Below are 22921 nucleotides of genomic sequence, written 5' to 3'. Positions count from 1 at the left end.
ATCTTATTGAGGCAAATTATTATCTTTTACCATAGAGTAATTAAATTTTGTAGGTTTTTAAAGAACTGCTAAGAAACCAAAAATTAGGCTTTGTGATCAAAAAGTATTTCAACACATCATTTTATTATTTTTTAACTCTAATGGTTTTTTAAATGTCATTTCCAGAGCAAGTGTAGCTTTCTTTTACTAATGCAATCAGTCTTCATTATTTGCAAATTCATCCATTTGCTAAAATTTATTTGTTAACCCCCAAATAAAAACTTACCACGCTTTCATGGCTATTCATGAACATGCAGAGAGTGATGGAAAATTTGAATTGTTGGATACGTTGGAACAAAATGACACTGGCTTCTTATTTCAACTCTTATACTGTAAACAAGTATCCTATTCATGGCTCATTTAGTGCAATGTTTGTATATTTTTGTTTTTTGTTAGTGATTTCCCTGTTTAAAATTGTGCTGTCTGGTGTTCTATGCAGAAGAAGTGAGAAAATACACGTGCCAGATAAATTTCTTTCAGGCATGAGTTATAGTGCTATTGGCATTGAATTCAGTGTTAATGAATCAATAATGCTGTATGGAAGGGTGAGGAGGGGATGGAAGAAAATCCAGTCCTGCATGTGTGAGACTGCTCTGGAAAATTCTAAACGAAATGTAACTAGCCACTCATAGGAACCCAACTTTGATTCAGTTTTTGCTGTGTTTGTGGTGACTTTATAGAACATAATTACCTTGAATGATAAGAATTGACTTTATACACATAGATACACATATCAATGTAAGGGCAAAATGTGATAGTTTGTAAATTATACTATATTAATTGAACAGATAATAATTTTATTAGTCCATTGTAATTCCTCACCTTTTTTCTAAATCCACAGTGTTCTTGCTTCCAATCCCATCATTTATTCTCAATCCCATCATTTAATCACGGCTTCTCCCTAATGAACTCTATTGCCAAAATTCATTCACGTCAGTCATATATGACTCTTTGTGACCTATTTGGGGTTTTCTTGGCAGTGATATTGGAGTAGTTTGTCATTTCTTTTTTCAGTTCATTTTACAGATAAGCAAATTGAGGCAAACAGGATTAAATGACTTGACTAGGATCACACAGCTAATATCTGAAGCCAGATTTGAACTCAGGAAGAAGAATCTTCCCAATTCCAGATGTAACACTGTATCCATATGACACCTAGCTGCCAAATATTTCCTCACTTTTTATTTACTCTTCTTGCCTTCCTCCCCCAAATCCTTTTTTCTCTCATTGATCCCTTTCTTCTATGGGATATTTGTAATATTGCTCTCTTGTTTCTAACCACTTCTCTTCAGTTTCATTTTCTGATTTCTATCTCCCGTGATTATCTCGTCATTTCTCATGAATTTAATTATCATCTCTTTGCAAAAGATCTCCAGACCTACATTTTATATATCTAGACTTAGTTTTTCTTCTGAATTCTAGTCCTATATTGCTATTTGTCTATATTACTATTTTGAACTGGTTGTACTGTATATATCTTAAATACAATATGTCCAAAATGGAACTCCTGTTTTTCTCTCTAAGTCTTTCCTTATTCCAAAGATCCTTATTGTTGTTATAGATACTACCATTCTGTAGTCTCCCAAGTTTTTAACTTTGGTGCCTTCCTGTACTCTTTACTTTTACTCCATGTATCTGTTCGATTTTTCAGACCTTGTTATTTGTAGCTTTATCTCTAAAGAAAAGAATCATCAATGGATACTTATGATTGACTGTTGTGTTCTGCTTTCTAGAACCCCCAAGTTGGGATGACATAACGTACTGTTGCTTTCTAGAGCCCCTACACCGGGGTGATTAAAATATACCCTCCTAGTGGAGAAGCGATGAGGTGGGACTCCTGAAGAAGGTGGAAAAATAGAGTCTGTTTATTTCAAGGGCTTTCCCTTTTATATAATGTTACAAAAATAACACTGAGTATGTGGGACTACATAAACAACTTGCTATTGTATGTAGTTTGCCACCTGGTATTACTCTTCCACCTGCTATCCCTCTGCTTCAATCTCAACACAGGTTGTCACCGCCCCTTGATTTCTCAGGAAGGCCAAGAGTCCTTAGAGGAGATGGGGAGCTGAACCAGATATTGTCAGCAGGTTCCCTCTGGGCTGAAGGTTCTTATACCTTACCCAGAGCTTCCCCACTGACTGTGACCCTCTACATCTTGCTCTTTCTTTTGTTTTAATTGAAGTAGGTATATGCCAGTGATTAAATCCATTACCATGGGAGGAATCACACAGGCAAGTTGTAATATCATACAAGCAAGTAGTAACATAACAATATGAATAAACAAAATACTATAAAGATTTCCATGAGTCCCAGAAGGAAGGTTTAAAAAATAACTATCAATTCACAACCACACATACACCTACTTCAGCAGTCAAGAGAAAGTCCAAAAGCAATCTATTGTCCATCACTTCATGTATCAGGGAATTCAATGATTCCTGCGGTTTTGAAGTCCTGCATCAGTCTCATTGAGAATTATTTTTGATGTTCATGAGTACACAAAAGATTAACTGCCAGTCTCTCTTTCAGTGGCATCCATCGGGTTTCTTCTCCATCTGTTGAGATACAAGCAAACCCCAAAAAATTATCAAATTGTGCATACCCTTTGATCCAGCAGTGTTTCTATTGGGCTTATATCTCAAAGAAATACTAAAGAAGGGAAAGGGACCTGTATGTGCCAAAATGTTTGTAGCAGCCCTGTTTGTAGTGGCTAGAAACTGGAAAATGAATGGATGCCCATCAGTTGGAGAATGGCTGGGTAAATTGTGGTATATGAATGTTATGGAATATTATTGTTCTGTAAGAAATGACCAGCAGGATGAATATAGAGAGGACTGGCGAGACTTACATGATCTGATCCTAAGTGAAATGAGCAGAACCAGGAGATCATTATACACTTCAACAACGATATTGTATGAGGACATATTTTGATGGAAGTGGATTTCTTTGACAAAGAGACCTGAGTTTCAATTGATAAATGACGGACAAAAGCAGCTACACCCAAAGAAAGAACTCTGGGAAACGAATGTGAACTATCTGCATTTTTGTTTTTCTTCCCGGGTTATTTATACCTTCTGAATCCAATTCTCCCTATGCAACAAGAGAACTGTTTGGTTCTGCAAACATATATTGTATCTAGGATATACTGCAACATATCCAACATATAAAGGACTGCTTGCCATCTAGGGGAGGGGGTGGAGGGAGGGAGGGGAAAAAAAATCGGAACAGAAACGAGTGCAAGGGATAATGTTGTTAAAAAAAAAAAATTATCCTGGCATGGATTCTGTCAATATAAAGTAATTATTAAATAAAAATTAAAAAAAAAAAAGAGAGAGAGAGAGAGATACAAACAAACCTCTCCCCCAAGCAGTTAACCTATCTGGTTCCTTCCATTCACCACTTTCTGGATCTCTCCACATCACCTGATGATTATCTAAAGATAGTGGAGCTGCTTGCACTGGACACTGTCCTTCAGGTGGGTATGAAACCTGTCTGCCAAAGCCAGTGCATCTCCATCAAAAATTTAAAAAAAATTGTTAATACATAAAGTTAAATTTAGAAGTTCTCTAGAACCCTGTGGCTCCCCTTCTCTTTTGTTTTTGGAGGAGCATCTTGATCCTGGATTCTGTTGTTGGGAGTCAAAATCTAGATAAATATCACCAAATTGCATTTCAGGAGTGTATATCAATAGGCCCAATGCTACTACTTCTCTTCGGTGATAGATCACACATTGCCTATCTATATTAGTGACTGGGATATTATCTCCATTTGACATTTACTACTGATTAAGAAAAGGAACTGTGGTACATGTGAAGACAAGAGAACTGTGCCTACATGCTTGGGGTACAGTTGCCTGGTACAAAGTAGTCCATAATAAATGCTTATTGATTGATTGGAGTAGTCACATGCACATTTTTAAATTTGTTGTCTTTTCCTTTTAATCTTTGATGAAATAACTAGAAAATAAACAGCCAAGCATCAAATGATTGGTACAGAATAATGATACAGAATAACTGTGTGAATTTTGATATTGTATGGGAACTTAGAACCATCCCTGTATTCATCCCTTGTCTCTAGCATAAAGTGCTAGAGACAAGCTGTGTGACCTTAAGGCAAGTCCTTTAACCTTTCAGCCTCAATATTGTAAAGTTGAGGAGTAATATCAATCTTGTCCTGTCTATGTCTGATGTTTTGAGATAAGAAGTGTACTCTGTAAACCTTTGTAAATTTATATGTGCCATTTAAATGTATTACCATAGTGCTTTGAATAGAGGTTAATTGTGGTTTATAATTCAAGCATCCTGTTAATTCAGAGCAGTAGGTGGCAGATACCAGGCCTGGAGTCAGGAAGACTCTTCTTCCAGAGTTCAAATCTGGCCTCAAAAACTGACGTGGGCAACCCTTTACTCTTTAACTTTAACCCTGTTTGCTTCAATAATCTTGTAAAAATGACCTAAAGAAGGAAATGGCAAACCACTCCAGTCTCTTTGCCAAGAAAACTCCCAATGGGATCATAAAAAGTCAGACATGATTGAAAATGACTGAACAATTCCTGTTAACCCAGAACTGTACCTGTGAGGGTAACTAATATAATATTTGCCATTGAAAAGCTTAACATGGCAAAGAAGGAGGAGGGGGAAAGGAAAGCAAAACAGACATGAAAAACAAGAAGAGAAAGTCAAAGTCAAGTCAAAAGGCATTTATTAAGCATTTATTGTGTTGTGAGTACAAAGTGATAACAGAAAGGAGGGTCCCTGCCCTCAAAGAATTTAAATTCTAATGGAAGTGACTGATGTGACAGTGGATTAGAACCCTGGGGTCTGGAGTCAGGAAATCTTGAATTTAAAGGGTAAGTTTCTTGAATTTAAAGGGTAAGTTTCTTTTTCTTTTCTTTTTTTTTTTTTATTTTATTTAATAATAACTTTGTATTGACAGAATCCATGCCAGGGTAATTTTTTACAACATTATCCCTTGCACTCGCTTATGTTTCGTTTTTTTCCCCTTCCTCCCTCCACCCCCCCCCAAGATGGCAAGCAGTCCTATATATGTTAAATATGTTGCAGTATATCCTAGATATAATACATATTTGCAGAACCAAACAGTTCTCCTGTTGCACAGGGAGAATTGGATTCAGAAGGTAAAAATAACTCGGGAAGAAAATCAAAAATGCAAATAGTTCACATTCGTTTCCCAGTGTTCCTTCTTTGGGTGTAGCTGTTTCTGTCCATCATTTATCCATTGAAACTCAGTTAGGTCTCTTTGTCATAGAAATCCACTTGCATCAGAATACATCCTCATACAATATCGTTGTCAAAGTGTATAATGATCTCCTGGTTCTGCTCATCTCACTTAGCATCAGTCCATGTAGGTCTCTCCAAGCCTCTCTGTATTCATCCTGTTGGTCATTTCTTACAGAACAATAATATTCCATAACATTCATATACCACAATTTACCCAGCCATTCTCAAGGGTAAGTTTCTTAACAAGACTAATCTTCACACATCACTCACATTGGAGAGTAAATGCAATGCTTTACTTCCAAAGATATTCATTCCCAGAGTATTGTTATTAGAATAATTTGAGATGGAAGAATACTGGATTTAGAATCAAGAGGGCTGGATTGAAATCCCGACTCTGTTACTTACTGCTTGTATTTCCTGTATGAGGAATAGCATGGGCATGGTGGATAAGAGACTGACTTTGGAGCCAGTAGCCCTATCCTGCCAGGGACTCCACCATTGCCATCTCTCAGGAAAAGTTTGTCAGCAGGAAATGTATCATCTTGGAAACTACATGAGCCTTTGGGACTCCCATCCGTGCCTTCAGTAACCTCTGTCCCTCTGATTGAGCAAAAAAATTCTCAAACTCCTACTAGCTGCACTCCTTGGATTTGACTCTACCGTTGTCAAGCTTTTGTGCTGGGGAACCTTCCTTTCCATAGCTTTTCAGCTTCCTTTTCTGTTTTGCCTTTCTCCATTAGATTTTAAGTTCCTTGTGAACAAAGACTATCTTTATTTTTCATATTTGTATCTCCAGCTGTTAGCACAGATAAATATAAACGGTTAATGTTTTTATTGAATTGAAATTTTGAATATGAACACCTGGGTTCAAATCCTACCTCTGACTCATGGCTTTGTGACCCCAGGCAAAGAAGAGAATCTTTGAGGACTCCAGACAGCTCTAAGATTAAAACTTGCCAAGAAGATTCCAGCCTACGTGAGGAGGAGTTTTCTGTACCAGTGAAGTCATAGATGTGGTCTTTATCCTAATCCTTATGACCTGGGCAAGGCTCTTACCTTCCCTGTGCCTCAGTTTTTACTAAGTAAGAAGAAAGGTTACTTTCAGTTCATTTTTATCAATACCATAGTGAAACTTTGTTGTATTGCTGGTCATAACAGGGGTCACCATGTATGTTAAAGTATACAACATATATTTGAGCTGAGGTGTTTTTTGAACAAAATGCAGGATCTTAAAGGAATTTGGAATTTTCCTTTGAGTTGGGGCATATAAGCTTTTCATTTACGAGAGTCATAGGGTTAAATCCAGTGAAGAACTGGGAGTCAGGATGGTGAAATAAGTTGTCCAAGATTTATGCAGTTAGGAAGGGTGAAGACTAAAATTCAGCTTTGTTCATTTTATTTCTTCTGTAATGTTATTTAGTTCCTACAGTAATAATGTTGTTATTTCTGTTTTTAAGGAAAATTCAAATGAATTATTTTATCTTTACAATAACCTTGTGAAATAAGCAAGGCAAGAATTGTCACCTTACTGAAGTATAGAAAAGTTGCCTGAGGTCACATAACAGAGGGCTGTTTTATAATGAGAAATTTCTTTCAGAAGCAATTGAACAATGAAAATAATTCTGGGCTTGGAGTCAGAGGACCTGACTTCAAATTATTTCCCTAGATTACTATGAGGATAAAATGAGAAAATATTCAAAAAACATTTTGTAAACCATAAAGTACTAAATAAATGCTAATCATTGTGATTATCATTTTTATTATATCCATATGTAACAGTATGTACAATCTAATATATTAGATTATGTTACTCCCCTCCCCCCATATATATATATATATATATATATATATATATATATATATATATATATATATATATAATATATATATATATATATAATATATATATATATATTTGGCTGAGGCAATTGAGGTTAAGTGACTTGCTCAGGGCCACACAGCTAGGAAGTGTTAAATGTCTGAGACCAGATTTGAACTCAGGTCAACCTGACTTCAGGGCTGGTGAGCTATCCACTGCGACACCTAGGTGCCCCAGCAACATAATTTATAATAATGAGCAAAGAAAGGGAAAAATACTAAAGAACAGGATGGAGGAAAATAAATTAACACTATAACTGTTAGCATGAATGTTCTGAATTTTCCCTTAATGTGGAAGCAGAATAGGTTAGAAAGCAGAATCCAGACAATAGTATAAATAAATAAATAACATATTATTTATAATAAACATACTTCAGAATTTTAAGATTTACACAGTTACAGTAAGTAAGAGATAGAAATAAAATGTTATACATCAGGCAAACTCAAAAAATGTAGAGCTACCAAACATGATTTCAGACAATGCAACAGTAAAAATAGTTGTGATTAAAATAAATGAGCAGGGAAACTGTTGGAATCCTCACAAAGTGTTAAGTCATTAGAATTGATAGAGACAATAATTATCTAATTTAGCATGGTTCAGTTTGATTGATCTGCTCTTACAAGGAGATATTATGGGCCAGAAGAAACAAGGTACTGAGTGGAACTGATAGAAACAATGCTTGTGTTCACACCTGTAGAGAGCTCATATAAGCAAGAAGCTCCTAGGGCCAGAGAGCACTCTGGGACAAACACGGAGGCACTCTGGGACAGACACAGAGCACTCTGGAAGATACAGAAGCCCACAAGCTCTCTCTCGGAGGCAAGACAGAGTCATTCCAACTTTCACCTTGGTGCTGGCTGGAGATATTTGGAAGAAGAGAAGCCGAAGCTGGCAGAGGCAAAAGATTAGCGATGAGAGCTCTCGGAACCAAGGAAAGCTGAGGCCTCTAAGAAAGCTACCTGGGCCCAAGGAAGGAGAAAATAAATGTTTGCATTTTATCAGCTGGCTGCATTTGGAGTGATTATTACTCTTAACTTAAGCTAAGGCAGCCTCCAGAAAACCTCCCCAAGAAACCTGCTCCCAGAGAGAACTGTTACATTTTAAAGACAAGAACACCATAGGAAACTACAATTATAGGTTTAAAAATGGATAGTAAAAAGAAATGAGCAAGAAAACTCAAGTTTATCCAGATTGTAACTTGTGAACAGATTTTTCCCTCTCTAGAATATGAGCTCCTTGAGGCAGAGATAGTTTTTGCCTTTACATATAGTAGCCTTAGCACTTAGCAAATACTTGTTGATTTGACTTGATAAAGGTCTAGTTTTTAATATAACATAAGGAGATGATTCAAATTTAGAAGAGTGATTGCTGTTACCCAATTGATTATGAAATAGAGGATAGGAAGAGGCAGTTCTCAAGGGAAGAAGTCCAAGCTGTCAAAAACCATATTAAAACTTTTGCTTCAAATTACTAATATTTAGACAAAGGCAGATTAAATTAGTTCTGAGATTCTTCCTCATTCTTATCAGATTAACAAAAGTGATCAAAAAAAGAAAGAAAAAACTGGTGTTGTAGGGGTTGTGGTGAAAATGGGTGCCATTAATGATGTGTTGGTCTAGCTATTTCAGAAAGCATTTTGTAACTATCAAAAACAATTACTAAACTGCATATCCTTTGATCCAGCCATACTGCTCCTAATTCTACCTCAAAAAAATCAAAGAAAGAGGGAAAGAACCCATATATACAAAAACAATCTCTTTTGAAAATCTCTTTTTGTGGTGGCAAAATATTAGAAACTAAGGGAGTGCCCATCAGTTAGTAAATGGCTGAAGAATTAATGGTATATGAATTTGATAAATATGAATGCAGTATATGAATATAATATTACTGTGATATAAGAAATGGAAATACGAAGACAAAAATGGAACAATATCTGCTTTCAAGGATTATATATATTAAGGAAGACAAATAAGCAAATAGACACATATAAGCATATACAAAATAAATACTTTTTTTTTGGATGGGAAGACACAATAGCATTTAGTGAGGCCTTAGGAAGGAGGTGATATTTGAATTGAGATTTGCAGGAAGGTTGAAATCCTAAACTCAGAGAAGTGCATTAAAAAATTAAATACAATCTATGTAAAGTCTCATAAGCAGAAGATAAAATATCATTTATGAGGAACAGCAAGGCCAATTTGCCTAGACTATGGAGTTTTTAAAGAGTTAATAATCATAGAAAGATAATCTAGCACCCAATTGTGGAGTGTTTTAAGTGCCATGAAAAAAGTTTCTATTTGATCCTAGAAGTAATAGGAACCAGTGAAATTTATTCACTATGGGAGTGCGTGGTCATACTGTACTTCCAGGAAAGTAACTTTAGTAGCTATGAAGAAGAGAGAATACTATCTGAGATATCAATTAGAAAGCCATTGCAATAGCCCATAGGAAAGGTGATGAGGTGCTAAACTAAAGGGTTGCTGTGTGACTAGAAATGAGACAAATTACAGCTTGATAGATTTGGTAGTCATCTAATATAGATCAGAAGATAACTTGAGAGGGTACAAGGAGAAGACATAGGGAAGAGAATAAGCATTTAAATAGGGCCTACTATATGACTGATGTCAGGGCCTGAGTTCAAATTTGGCCTCAGATATTTAACATTTAGTAGTTATGAACCTGGGCAAGTGACTTAACCACAGTTACTTCATAAAAACAACAACAAACAAAAAAAATCACAAATAATGTTAGAAGTTTGAGGAATGAAAAAAGAATTTGGGCTTAGTAGTTAAAAGAATATTGATAGCTGGAGAGTCATGTGGATGGGATAAGATTTATAATGCAAGGCATTAAAAACATTTGAAAATGGCAAATGAGAATTATTTGATTTTGAAAGAGAGGAATGATACAAGGTGTTAAACTGAGGAGATTGTTGGGTAAAATTAAGATTTTTTTTTTTTTAAGGATGGGTGATGGGAAGGAACTGTGATAAATTAAAAATGAGCAAGAGGGGAAAATGGAAGGAGCAAGGGGAAAAAGGCATGTATTCCTTGAGAAGTTGGAAAAACCTAAGGTCAAGGGCTTATGAACTACTTATAGAAATGCTGGACTTCCATTTGGCAATTGGAAGAAACTTTTTTTCAATGTACAGGAAATTGGGGAACCATGTGGTGGAAGAGCATTGAGATGTTGAACAGGGAATATGGGAGAGCTTGCAATAAATGACCTTTACTTTTTCAATGAAATGGGAGATCTTTTCTGCTGGGAAGAATGAATATGTTAGAAGCAATATCTATTCCATTCAGGCTACACTGATTTTTCCTTGAATAAAGTACTGAATCTGTTCTCAAGACACAAATAAAAACAAAATTTAAGAAGTTTCTCAAAGAACTTGCATTTTATCAATGGAAGCATGTTCACTTACATATATAAAGAAAACAGGAAATAATTTCAGAGGTGAGAGGACAACTAGAAGGATCAGGAATGGTCAGTCTCATGTGGGAGAGAGCACTTGACTTGATTATCAAAGGAAACTAGCAATTTTAAGAGTTAAAAAAAAGATAAAACAAGATGAGAATACATTTGTAAGCATCGGGCATAGCTTTTGTAAAAACATGGAGGTGTAGAACATGGGCTATTGTGTATGAGGAATAACAAGTAGAATAATTTGATTGAAATGGAGTTTTATGTTGGTGAGTAATATGTAGGTTGAGAGGTGATTTATAGCTATTTGTGAAGGGCTTTATATTTGGAACATAGTTTATATTTGATCTTAGAAATAACATGAGAACTAGTAGAATTTCTTGAGATGGGAAAAGACATGGTCCTATACTTTTAGAAATATTACTTTGATAGTTGTGAGAGATAGATTAGATAAGAGAAAGGGTAGTAACTGTAAAATAAATTAAGGACACTATCAAAATGGCCTATACCAGAGTTGTTGGAACCTAAACTAGTAAAAGTAACTCTTAAGAAATCATCTAGTCCAGTGGTTCTCAAAGTTTTTGTTTACATTAATATTAGGAATTGTGTCCAGGCAAGTAAAATTTATATTGATTATTTATTAATTTTGTTTAATCTGTAGTAACTTAACATCTAAAGTCTCAAGGTCCTCTTGGGGAAATTGCCTTGATATACTCTTTGAGAACAATTAATCTCCCAGTGCTTCTATATGGTAAATGGACCATAACTTAGCCTTTAGTACCTCATCCATTAGACTTTATTTTTTCACTTTTGGAAAGGCTGTATTTCATGTTGATAGACATATATAATATAATAGGAAAATGGAAAAATTGAAAAACGTTTTCAGAGATATTAGATGTATAATCATTTAACCCCCTTTTTAGGATTTTGACACTTTGAATTGGAATCCAAGTAAGATTGATAGAACCCCCAACATTTTTATAAATTATTTAAAAATTTTGACATCTGTTGTTTTTAACATTCAGGTTAAAGCAAGCAAAGTATGGTATTTTGAAGTATGATTAAAGTCCTGATGTTGCAGCAGAGATTAAGCATATTAATGGCCAAATCTAGGTAAGTGAAGGGGTTTTTTTTTTTTTTTTTTTTTTTTTTGAACTTTTATTTATTTATTTTTTAAAATAATTATAACTTTCTATTGACAGAACCCATGGCTGGGTAATTTTTTACAACATTATTCCTTGCACTCACTTCTGTTCCGACTTTTCCCCTCCCTTCCTCTACCCCTCCCCCAGATGGCAAGCAATCCTATTCATGTTAAATATGTCACAGTATATCCTAGATACAATATATGTGTGCAGAACTAAACAGTTCTCTTGTTGCACAGAATTGGATTCAGAAGGTAAAAATAAAAGGGTTTGTTTTTTTTAATAGCTTCCTATAAAAATAATTAATTTAGACTTCTTATTTCTTTAATGCATCTGTCATTTAGGATATTGGTAGCTCTCTTTTCAAAATGCTTCAGGGTTCTTTTAAACCTACCTTTTTTGGTCTTTATACATTTGAAGTATTTATTATCTAAATTATCTCCATTATCTCCATTATCCATTTCTAAAGATTATCCATTATCTAAAGATTCTTTAGAAACAAAACTGATTTTCTTAATTACTTTCACATTATTCAAAATCCCTAACTTTTGGAATTACTTTGGTGAAGTCTTTAGTGGGAGAGTAGCAAGAAGGAAACTATGTAAATTATTATAATGTGTTTAGGGAAGTGGGAAAAGTCCCTTACTAGTCAATGGAGATTCCCCAAATAGTACTTTGGTGGACTGAAATGTGATAGATTTTTAACAGGAGGCCCTTCAACTACCCCCACCCCTAAACTAATAAAGTTCCTAAACTTGGAAGACTTGTAACCTCATGATATGGGTTTATAATCTTAAATTTTGTGAATCACATTCCTAACATTAGGACTATGTTGTTAGTTTCGTTTTGAGGGAATAACAGATACAAGGATTTTCTTCTTCTGAAAAAGAGTTTGAGAGCCCTCTGCTGGTGGTAACTTAGTTGGTAGAATATCTGTTTGACATTTGGTAGAACCAATATGTCTTTCTTCATATTGTGATTTAAAATGATTAAATCTCTAATATATCAATTACTCTCAAGTTGTCTCTTTTTTTTTAAACACTGAATTTAAACATCAGAAGAAAAAATCATTTCCATATACAAAAAGATTGTATATCTCAGGAAATTCATAACCCAGCTTCTAAAATGATCTAGATATAGCTTTCAATATATTAGTCATTAAAATGCTTTCTGATGGACCGTGTCTGTCTCACAGCCAGTTATCCAAAGACATTCTTGGCTTGGAAGCACCAAGTATAGCTCATCTGTTAGAGAAAACTACTAAGCTGATATTATTTTGATTCCCTTACTCTAAAATTGTATGAATCATATAGCAAGAAAGAGCATGATGTATTAGAAAGAACACTGAATCTGCACCTAGGAGGCCTAGAACAAATCTTAGCTTTGACATTTTAATACCTGTGAGGCCAAAAGCAAAGCACTTAACTTAGTTTCCTCATTCTATCTGTAAAATGGGGATCATAATAACACTTGTGCTGCCTCATGTGGTAGTGGTAGTGAGGAAAGAATTTTGTAAGCTTTAAAATACAATAGAAATGTAAATATCTATTTTTTATCATCATATCTTTGTTTATTATTTGTTTATGTTCTTTTTAGTCATTTTTTATCCCTAATTATTAATCCTTGTGCTTGCCTCTGTTGAACTTCATCCTATCCCACTAAATCATTTCCCTCATTTGTCAGTGACAAAGTGAATTTTTTCTTTTGTACAGAATATTTATATAGCACTTTATAATTTGGGAATTGACTGTCACTTACTTCTGTGGAAATGGGTTTTATAGAAATGGTGAGTTCATTTTGGTAAAAATTCTTGTGTATAACTATTCAGTTCCAGAAGTGCTTGTATTTCACTGTTTTTGTTTCTTGGTTGATACTTGATTTTAGATATTTTCAGAATGAGGAAAACATTGCAATGAAGCTACTATATCACAAGTATGAGCTTTCTGTGAATTTTAAAACAAAACAGTGAGCAAGTCAAAGTTAAATTTATGAATCATATATAATTAATTGTTCTGTAAATTATCTTTTTACATAGAGATCACATGGTCTTCTAAAGAAGTCATGGGTAGCTGTTGTAGCTGTCCAGATAAAGAAACTGTCCCAGATAATCATCGAAGCAAGTTTAAAGTAAGTAAAATTTCTAACTCTGATTATAATTTTTGTACAATAATAGCCAGGTGTCATATATTTGGTAATATTAACCTTACAGCATCTGGAAGTAAAGAATAAAGACACCTTTCACAAAGGCCTATCTTTCATGTAGCATATGTGATTGAAGAACTTTTTAGTCAGAACATAGTCATTTTTAATAGGATTAATTATTATGACTGTTAACTTAGAGATGATTGGAGCCAGCATATTAAAAAGAACTTGAAGGGAACTGGCTTTAGTGAAAAGTGACAAGTATAAGTCTCTATCCAAATGAATTGATCCCTTCTATAAAATCTTCTTTAGGAGAAAGAAAAGGTATCCTGGAAATATGTTATTTAGGTGATATAACAAGTATAAATATATATATATATATATATATATATATTCTCTTTCTTTCCTCTCCTCTCCTCTCCTATCGGTCAGTCTTTTCGTCTCTCTGTGTGTATCACACACACACACACACACACACACACACACACACACACACACAAAAAAAAACTTTGTTTTATAAACAACTTTTCAGGAACGTAATATTAAATCCAATATTCTCAATTATTTTATAAGATTGTTGGCATAGTTTTCATTAGGTAGCACTTCAACTGGGTTTTTTTTCCTCTTTAGATCAGACATATATTTTAAATCAAAAAAGCTTTGGTTCATTAGGTGGGTTTTGAAAAGCAAGGATCACATCATAAATTCTTCCTAATTGATTTGTGTTATCTTCTGCCTACTAGGCATTTCCATTTGGGGTTCCCTCTCTCAGCTCAAATTTGGCCTAATTCAAAATTCATTCCTCTTACTTAGCTTCCCTAAAACCTCCCCTATCCCTTGTGCCTCTTCCTCCCTCTTTCTTCCCCCACCTCCTCCTCTAGCCCATCTGAGTCCTTGCCATCCAGTTATCAAGTTCTGTTTTTTTTTTTTTTCCTTCATGTTATTGTGTGTTTTTTTCCTTTCTTTTGGTTTACAATGCCATTGCCATACCCTAAGTACTTTATGGCTACACTCTTGTGTAGCTTTCCTACCACCAGTGTCATCCTCTTTAATCTATTTTATATATAACCATCAATTTAATTGTTCTAAAAACAGTATTTTAATTGTTAATACTTTTGGGGGGAGGGGAGGAAAGTCATGGCACCCTTATTGATGGTATAAAATCATTTATCCTTATCTTTTTTCCTTATTAAATTGTGAACTTCTTTAAGTCCAGAATGTCTTTTACTTCTTTTTGTAGCCTCAGGAACTCAGTGCTCTGGCACTTAGTAAGCATTTAATAAATGCTTATTTACTTATTTATCCATGCCATTTACTTCTGGCTTTTCTTATTCATCATTTCCCTAAATGATCTCAATTGATTTATTAATCTGTTCTAGAATTTTCTTACCCTCACTTAATAGTATTTTTTTTCCAATTACATATAAAGATATTTTTCAACATTGATTTTTGTAACATTTTGAGTTTCAAATTTTTCTCCCTTTCTTAACTTCCTCCATCCCCAAGACAGCAAGCAGTACAATATGACTATACATATCCTATCATGTTAAAGATATTTCCATATTGATCTTCATTCAGATTTCCATGGATATGAATGGCATTTTCCATATCAAGTCTTTTCGAATTTTCTTGGACCACTATATTGCTGAGAAAATCTAAGTCTGTCCTAGTTGATCATCACACAATGTTGCTATTACTGTGCACAATTTTCTCCTGGTTCTACTCACTTCACTCAGCATCAGTTCATGTAACTCTTTCCAGGCTTTTCTGAAATCAACTTGCTCTCATTTCTTATAAAACAATAATATTCCATTACATTCCTATGTCACAATTTATTCAGCCATTCCCTAATTAACATTCATTCCCTCAATTTCTAATTCTTTGCCACCACAAAAAACTGCTATAAATATTTTTGTGGGTCCTTTTTCCTTTTTTAATGATCTCTTTGGGATGCAGACCTATTAATGGTTTTGCTATAGATCAAAAGGCATATAAAGTTTTATAATTCTTTGGACATAGTTCCAGATTGCTCTCCAGAATGGTTGAATCAGCTCACAGCTCTACCAATGGGGCATTATATATTGTCTTAGTTTGTCCACAATCTCCTCCAACATTTTGTCATTTTCTTTTCTTATCATCTTAGCCAATCTGATAGGTGTGATATAATATCTCAGAGTTGTTTTAATTTAAATTTCTATAATCAATAGTGATTTAGAGCATTTTAAAATTACGACTATAGATAGTTTTAAATTCTTCATCTGAAAATTGCTTGTTCAAATATTTTGACTTTTTATCAACTGGGTTATATTATTAGTCTTAATTTCAAAACTTAAATTCATGAAGAAAATACCTAATTATAATATGTATTTTATTCTTTATCTTGCCATCCCTTTTAACCAAATTTATTTGATTCACACCAGCTTGAAGATCATTTTGTATGTTATGAAATATGTAAATATGTATGTGGTAATTTTTGTAAAGTTCTTTATAAATTGAAAATTCAATATACATTGAAAATGTAATTTAAATCATTACTGTAAAGAAAATATTAGATGACAACTTCTACTTGATTTGAGTCATGCATAAAGATTGTACCATTTCCCCCAGGCGATGAAATTATCCCTTTCTTCATTTATACCTTACTTTTAGTATGCCTTGCCTCCAAAGCCCTTTTGGCTTGATTTGTTTTTTAAACATTTTTCATAAACCTTAGTTTATTTGGGGGACTTTACTTTCTGACATTAGTCACATAGTATATGACTCAGCCCCCATTTTTATATTTCCTTTTTAAAAAAATCTGAGCTCATCAGAATATTCCTTCCAAAATATTGATTCTTTAGATAACTTCCCTTTTCTTCCTTATTAGGATAATTTGTGATTGCATTATTAGAATTTAGTTTTTGAGATTTAGTCTCCTTTCTTGGATTATCATTTCTATTCTTTCTCTAACTTGGCCCAAGGGTCTGTGGTAAATCTTCTTCCCTAAAACACTCTCCACATTCTGCTCTGACTTCTGATCTCTCTGGCCTCCTTTAAGTCCCGATTAAAATTTCATCATTTACTGGAAGCCTTCCCCACCCCTTCTTAATTTTAATGCCTTCTAAGTTATTTTCAGCTTCTCCTGTATATAACTTACTTTGTATATATCTGTGTATTATCTCCCCTTTTATATTATATGTTTCTTAAGGCAGATGACTGTCTGACCATAGTGTCTGGTCCATAATAGGTGCCTAATATATATTGATTGAACTGTTGATCAGAGAAATGCAAATTAAAACAACTCTGAGGTATTATCTCACATTTCTCAGATTGGCTAAAATGATAGGAAAAGATCATGATAAATGTTTGGAGGGGATGTAAGAAAACTGGGACACTAGTGCATTGTTGATGGAATTGTGAAATGATCCAACCATTCTGAAGAGCAATTTGGAACTATGCCCTGTGCATACATAAACTGTGCATACCCTTTGACCCAGCAGTATCATTACTTAGTCTATATACCAAGGAAATCATAAAGGAGGAAAAAGGATCCACATGTGCAAAAATGTTTGCAGCAGCTCTTTATGTGTGGCAAAGAACTAGAAATTGAGTGGATGCCCATTAGTTAGAGAATGGAGAATAAGTTGTGGTATATGTAGGTAATGGAGTATTATTCTAAAAGAAATGATGAGCAGGCTGATCGATGTTTAAAGTCATTGTATCAGATTGCTTGCTTTCTTGGGGAGAGGAAAGTAAGGGAAGGGGAGATATAAATTTGGAACTCAAAATCTTACAAAAAATGAATGTTGAAAAGCATATACATTATGTCAGATTATTTGGTGTCTTGGGGAGGGGGAAAGTGACAGAGAGAAAATTGGAATGCAGTCTTACAAAAAAGTTGTTGAAAACTCTTTTTATTGAAAAAAAATTTTTTTTTAATAACCCCAAAAAGGATATAAGAAAGCCTAACATTTACCCATTGGGGAAGTGGGAAAATGAAAAATCACTTTTTCAAAAGAGAAAACTATGTTTACATGTATTTAGAAAAATAAAATACTATTGAAAAAGTTTAAGATATTAAAAAATATATTGATTGAATTAATTTCCTCAAATCACAGATATGACTTACTCAGAAGTCTCTATTGATTTGCTATTATTTTAAGGTCAAACACAAACACTTCTATTTTGTATTTAAAGCACACATTTATAGCATTATTATGCACTTATTTCTTATCCTCTGTGGTCTACTTACACTATTCTTCATGTTTCTCACACAGTGCTTTTATGTCCAGTATTCATGCCTTAGCACAGGTATCCTTTCTTGCCTAGGATGTGTTCCTTTTTTTAGCTTCATCTTTATTAGAGCCCTTAGTTTCTTTCAAATTCAGACATCACCTATATAAGATCTCACCCTCTCTCTAATTGCTAAGCGTCTTCCCCAAAAATTATGTATCTCTTCATTTTGAATACATTTCTGTAAATATTTATATTTAGGCAACTAGGTAATGCAGTGAATAGAATGCTGAACCTGAGTTCAAATCCAGCTTCAGCTCAGACACTTAGTAGTTGTGTGATCCTGAGCAAGTCACTAAATGGAGCTAGAAAATGGAGATAATAATAGCATCTAACTCACAGAGTTGAGTGAGACATAGCGAGTATAGTGAGTGCTTGATAAATACTTTCTCTTTTTGCTTCCCTTTTCTTCTTTACTTGTTCCTCTTAAACAAAGAAAGAACTTTCCATTTTTTTTGTCTTTATATTTTCTGTGCCTGACCTATGATAGATATTTAATTAAATGATAGTTGATTGATTGAGAGCTTCCTATTCTGGTTGGTCCTTCATTTTGAATCATGCCTTTCATATTTGTCAATTTTTTAAAAGTCTTTCTTGAAGTTTGCCAAACTATGACCAATTTTTGCTTCTTTTGTTACTTACCAACTCTTAAGATGACATGGCTGTTTTCCCCCAAGTTTCCAGTCATTTTTACTTTTTTGATTTGTTCCTCCTCTTTGTTCACAACTGGATTCTAATGAACAGTTTCTACATATACCCCATTTTAAGAGATAAAATCTTTCATAGAGATGAAATGATTGGCAAAGAAAATCAGAAATTTATCATTTTATTTGTTTTTAGCAGAAATTTCACAAGATACCCAGATAACTGAGATTCATCCCATTCCCCCCATGTGCCTGAGTGCTTCCCTGACCTACTGACTCCTCATGTAGCATAGTGATGCTTATATGTATCTCTGAAAGCAAAAATTATGATAGTGTAGAAACAATTCTGCATTTTAGGAATCCTGGGTTTAGTTCTTGCCCTCACATGTACAAACTGTGGCCAGAGTCAAGTTGATTCATCTCTGTGAAACCCCACTTTCTTCATCTTTAAAATAGAGGTGAGAGTAAAACATATGGGACCTCTCTTGCAAGGCTCTTTTGAGAGACTCAAATGAAATAACATATGTAAAGCACTTTGAAGATCTTAAAACTGTTTAAATTTGATGTGTCATTCTCAATTTGCCTCCTTGCCAGATATGTGCTGTCAGTCAAGAATAGCATCCACAACCTCTATTTCTGGACAGTCTCATAGTGACAATTCTTCTGTCTTCCCTTTAATTTCTCTGCTAACATGCTTTCTTTCATAGGATTGTAGATTTAGATATATGAATATATTTTTACATATACTTTTATCCTTTTGTTTAATCATTTCTTTTTGAGAAAGCTAAGTGCTTTCATTGCATTCCTTTAGTTGTGAGCCCCGTACTACAAAGTCCTAGATAAGATTTATAAAATCCTATTTTAGTTGTATTAAAATGTCATATTCATTATTTTTCTGTTGCATTGAAGTCCATCCTTACTTGATTTTACTTGAAGTAAACATCTTTCCCATTCCCACCTTTGATCATTTGTTCATTGTCAGTTCATAATTCTGCCTCCTTTCATGCCCCTACTTGCCTGACTTCTTCATCACCCTTTCTTATCCTTCTTATGTATCTCAGTTTAAATAAGCAAATAGCAAAGTCCTACTACCTTTGAGGTCTTTCAGGCTCCCCTCTAGTCCATGATGATATTTCTGTTTTTATTTCCTGTATTGCTCACTATATTACACATTTGACATTTAGCCACATATTTCCTTACACTTTAACTTTCCATATTTGTATGTACAGGCCTGTACTTCTTAGAATTACAAACCCAGGACTAGATAGTCTCTAAAATCTCTCTTGGCCTATACTTCTTAGAATTACGAACTCAGGACTAAATAGTCTCTAAAATCTCTCTAGTCCTACATAAGTACCATATTTTCATAATATTCTCCCTGTATATAGTCTTATTTACATAGTAATCATTCAATAAATATTAATTGAATGAATGAACCAACTGAAGACTTTTTATTCTTCTATTGAATTGGCAAACTGTGTGTGTGTGTGTGTGTGTGTGTGTGTGAGAGAGAGAGAGAGAGAGAGAGAGAGAGAGAGAGAAGACAGACAGACAGACAGACAGGCAGAGAGGGAGAAAAAAAGGAAGGGAAAGAGAAAAAGGAAAATCGAGATCAGTTGGGAGAAAAATTATTGATTTTGCTGAAGTGCCTGACATAGTGCTATATAGATGCTATTATTAACTGTTACTATATTAGCTTAAGTCTTTGTTGTATTTCTTTTTTAAAGGTCATTAACGTGGATGATGATGGCAATGAACTGGGTTCTGGCATAATGGAGCTTACAGACACAGAGTTGATTTTACACACCCGTAAAAGAGATGCTGTAAAATGGCATTATCTTTGTTTGCGTCGTTATGGCTACGACTCAAATCTTTTCTCTTTTGAAAGTGGCCGGAGATGTCAGACTGGACAAGGTACATGAGATCTTTTAACAATATTTAAATACTTGTGATTTTTTAAAGTGTGCCTACTGACCCTAAACAAAATTTTAGATAGCTTAGACATTTCAACCTTTTCAACAAGAAAATATTAAAAGCAATTGGCTTTCTTAACTAAGTTTTTAAAGAATATTACTGTGACAGAAACTTCAAGAAGTATTGATGGCACATGGATAGTTGTCTGAATAGTGAATAGTTGTCTCAGTCTCAGTTTTGTCACAAATGAAACCTAAGCCTATTTGACACAGTATAGAATTTTGAGTAGTATTGAAGTCACAACTTTAATCCTCAAATATAAACTTAACTAAATATAAATTAAACTCTAGTTGTTGAACTATAAATTGGTGTCATTTTGTCAGTGTCAATGTTGAAATTCATTAGCTTGACCCTGTAGAATTTGAGTAGTGTCATTTTTATGCCCAGAGCCATAGCTAGCATAGTTTAGGTGCTCAGTAAATGTGAAATATTGGCAGTACAGGATGAAAATAGACAATAGGATAAAGATCCAGATTTACAAATAGATATGAATTAGGAGAGAGTCATCATTTGCATTAATGAAAAAACATAGCATGTGACCTTTTTAAATGAAGTTATTCCTATAGAGAGAAATACATTAGATTTACAGTAGATTGTCTTTCAACTTTTTAACAATATACCTGCTGTCTGAAATATTACTACACTTGAACTTTTCTTAGTTTCACTTTCATATGTGCACAAAAACATATATATTTGTGTTATTCTGTATTGAAATTATTTTCAAGAGAAAAAAATTAAGCATAACATTTAGAAAATGTGAAATTGTTCCATTGTATAATTTTGCTTGGCTTGCTTTAGCAATTTATATTTGTTAGCAAAAGATTTGATGTCTGAAATTATTACTGTGTTAATAATTTATCTTATTTTTATTAGTGCTTTGACTCCATTTTTTTAAAGCCTTTTTATCCCCTCAACCCCTAGTTTTAAACTCAAATTATATTCACTTGCAAGCCCCCTAAATTGGGTTTCTTTGAAATTTGAGTTAGATGGTTGGGCAAATTATCTTACATGTAATTCTAGTTTAACATAAAATGTTCAGAAAATGTATTAGTTTTGTGAATTTTTGAAAATTTTACTTAAAATATTTGGATGTTATTTATTCAATTCAACAGGCATTAATTAAGAGCCTGCCTACTATATGGTAGGCACAGAGATATAAAGACAAAAATGAAGCAATTAGTTCTTGCTCTTAAGGACTTTATATGCCACTGGAGAATAAATATACATAGAAAATTAAATATTAATATTAGTATGTTTAACTTTTGCAACTTCAAGCATTTGTGAAATTGTGTTAATAGCCTCATTTTTATTTTCACATTGACAACAGTGCATATTATCAAGTATTCATTGTAAAGAAAAAATGAGAGGCATGATACATGTAAGTTTGTGAAACAGAATATTCATTCCTATTAAAAACAGTAGAGGTCATAGGAATAAATTGAACTTTCCTTAAAATCTGTTTAAAATCATGAGCAAATATCATCTGGAATGAGGATAAGCTAGAAACCTTTCTAGTAAGACCCAGGGATGGAGTAAGGATGCCCATCCCCACTATTATTTAATATTGTACCAGAAATGATATCTTTATCAATAAGATAATTTTAAAAATCAAAAGAATTAGATTAGCAGTGAGGAAATAAAACTTTCACTCTTTGCAGATGACATACCTGAAGAATCCTAGAAAATCGACTTTTAAAAAAGCAGTTGAAATAATTAAAAACTTTAGCAGAATTCCAGAATATAAAATAAACCCACATAAATCATCAACATTTCTATATATTACCAACAAAATCCAGCAACAAGAGATCGGAAAAAAATTCCATTTAAAGTAATTATTGATAACATAAAATAAAATACTTGGGGGAATCTGTCAAACTCCTACCAAGATCTATATTATAAAATACTTTTCATACAAATAAAGTCAGATCTAAACAATTGGGAACATATTAATTGTTCGTGGGTAGGCCAAGCCAGTATAATAAAAATGATAATTTTATCTAAATTGTTTACCAGTGCCATGCCAAACTACAAAAAAATTTTGTAGAATTAAAAAAAGATAAAAAATTTCATCTGGAAGAATGAAAGGTCAAGAATATCAAAGCATCAGTAAAAAGAAATGTAAAGGAAAGTGGCCTAGCTCTAACAGATCTCAAACTGTATAAT

At 33.6% G+C, this 22921-nt stretch overlaps 1 protein-coding gene across 1 annotated transcript in view; it reads left to right on the top strand.

Moving 5' to 3' along the window:
* FRS2 (fibroblast growth factor receptor substrate 2) overlaps positions 1–22921 on the top strand; it is a 103217-nt gene that overhangs the window by 66694 nt on the left and 13602 nt on the right. The window contains exons 4-6 of the mRNA XM_052001462.1: positions 11607–11694; positions 13762–13853; positions 20512–20698. Of these exons, the coding sequence (XP_051857422.1) occupies positions 13788–13853; positions 20512–20698 (253 nt within the window). The 5' untranslated portion in view covers positions 11607–11694; positions 13762–13787. The remainder of the gene's footprint in view (positions 1–11606; positions 11695–13761; positions 13854–20511; positions 20699–22921) is intronic.

Source organism: Antechinus flavipes, chromosome 5 (genome assembly GCF_016432865.1).
Source record: "Antechinus flavipes isolate AdamAnt ecotype Samford, QLD, Australia chromosome 5, AdamAnt_v2, whole genome shotgun sequence".
Lineage (NCBI taxonomy): Eukaryota > Metazoa > Chordata > Mammalia > Dasyuromorphia > Dasyuridae > Antechinus > Antechinus flavipes.
The sequence above is the reverse complement of the archived record's forward strand: the minus strand, read 5'-3'. Positions and strand labels throughout refer to the sequence as shown.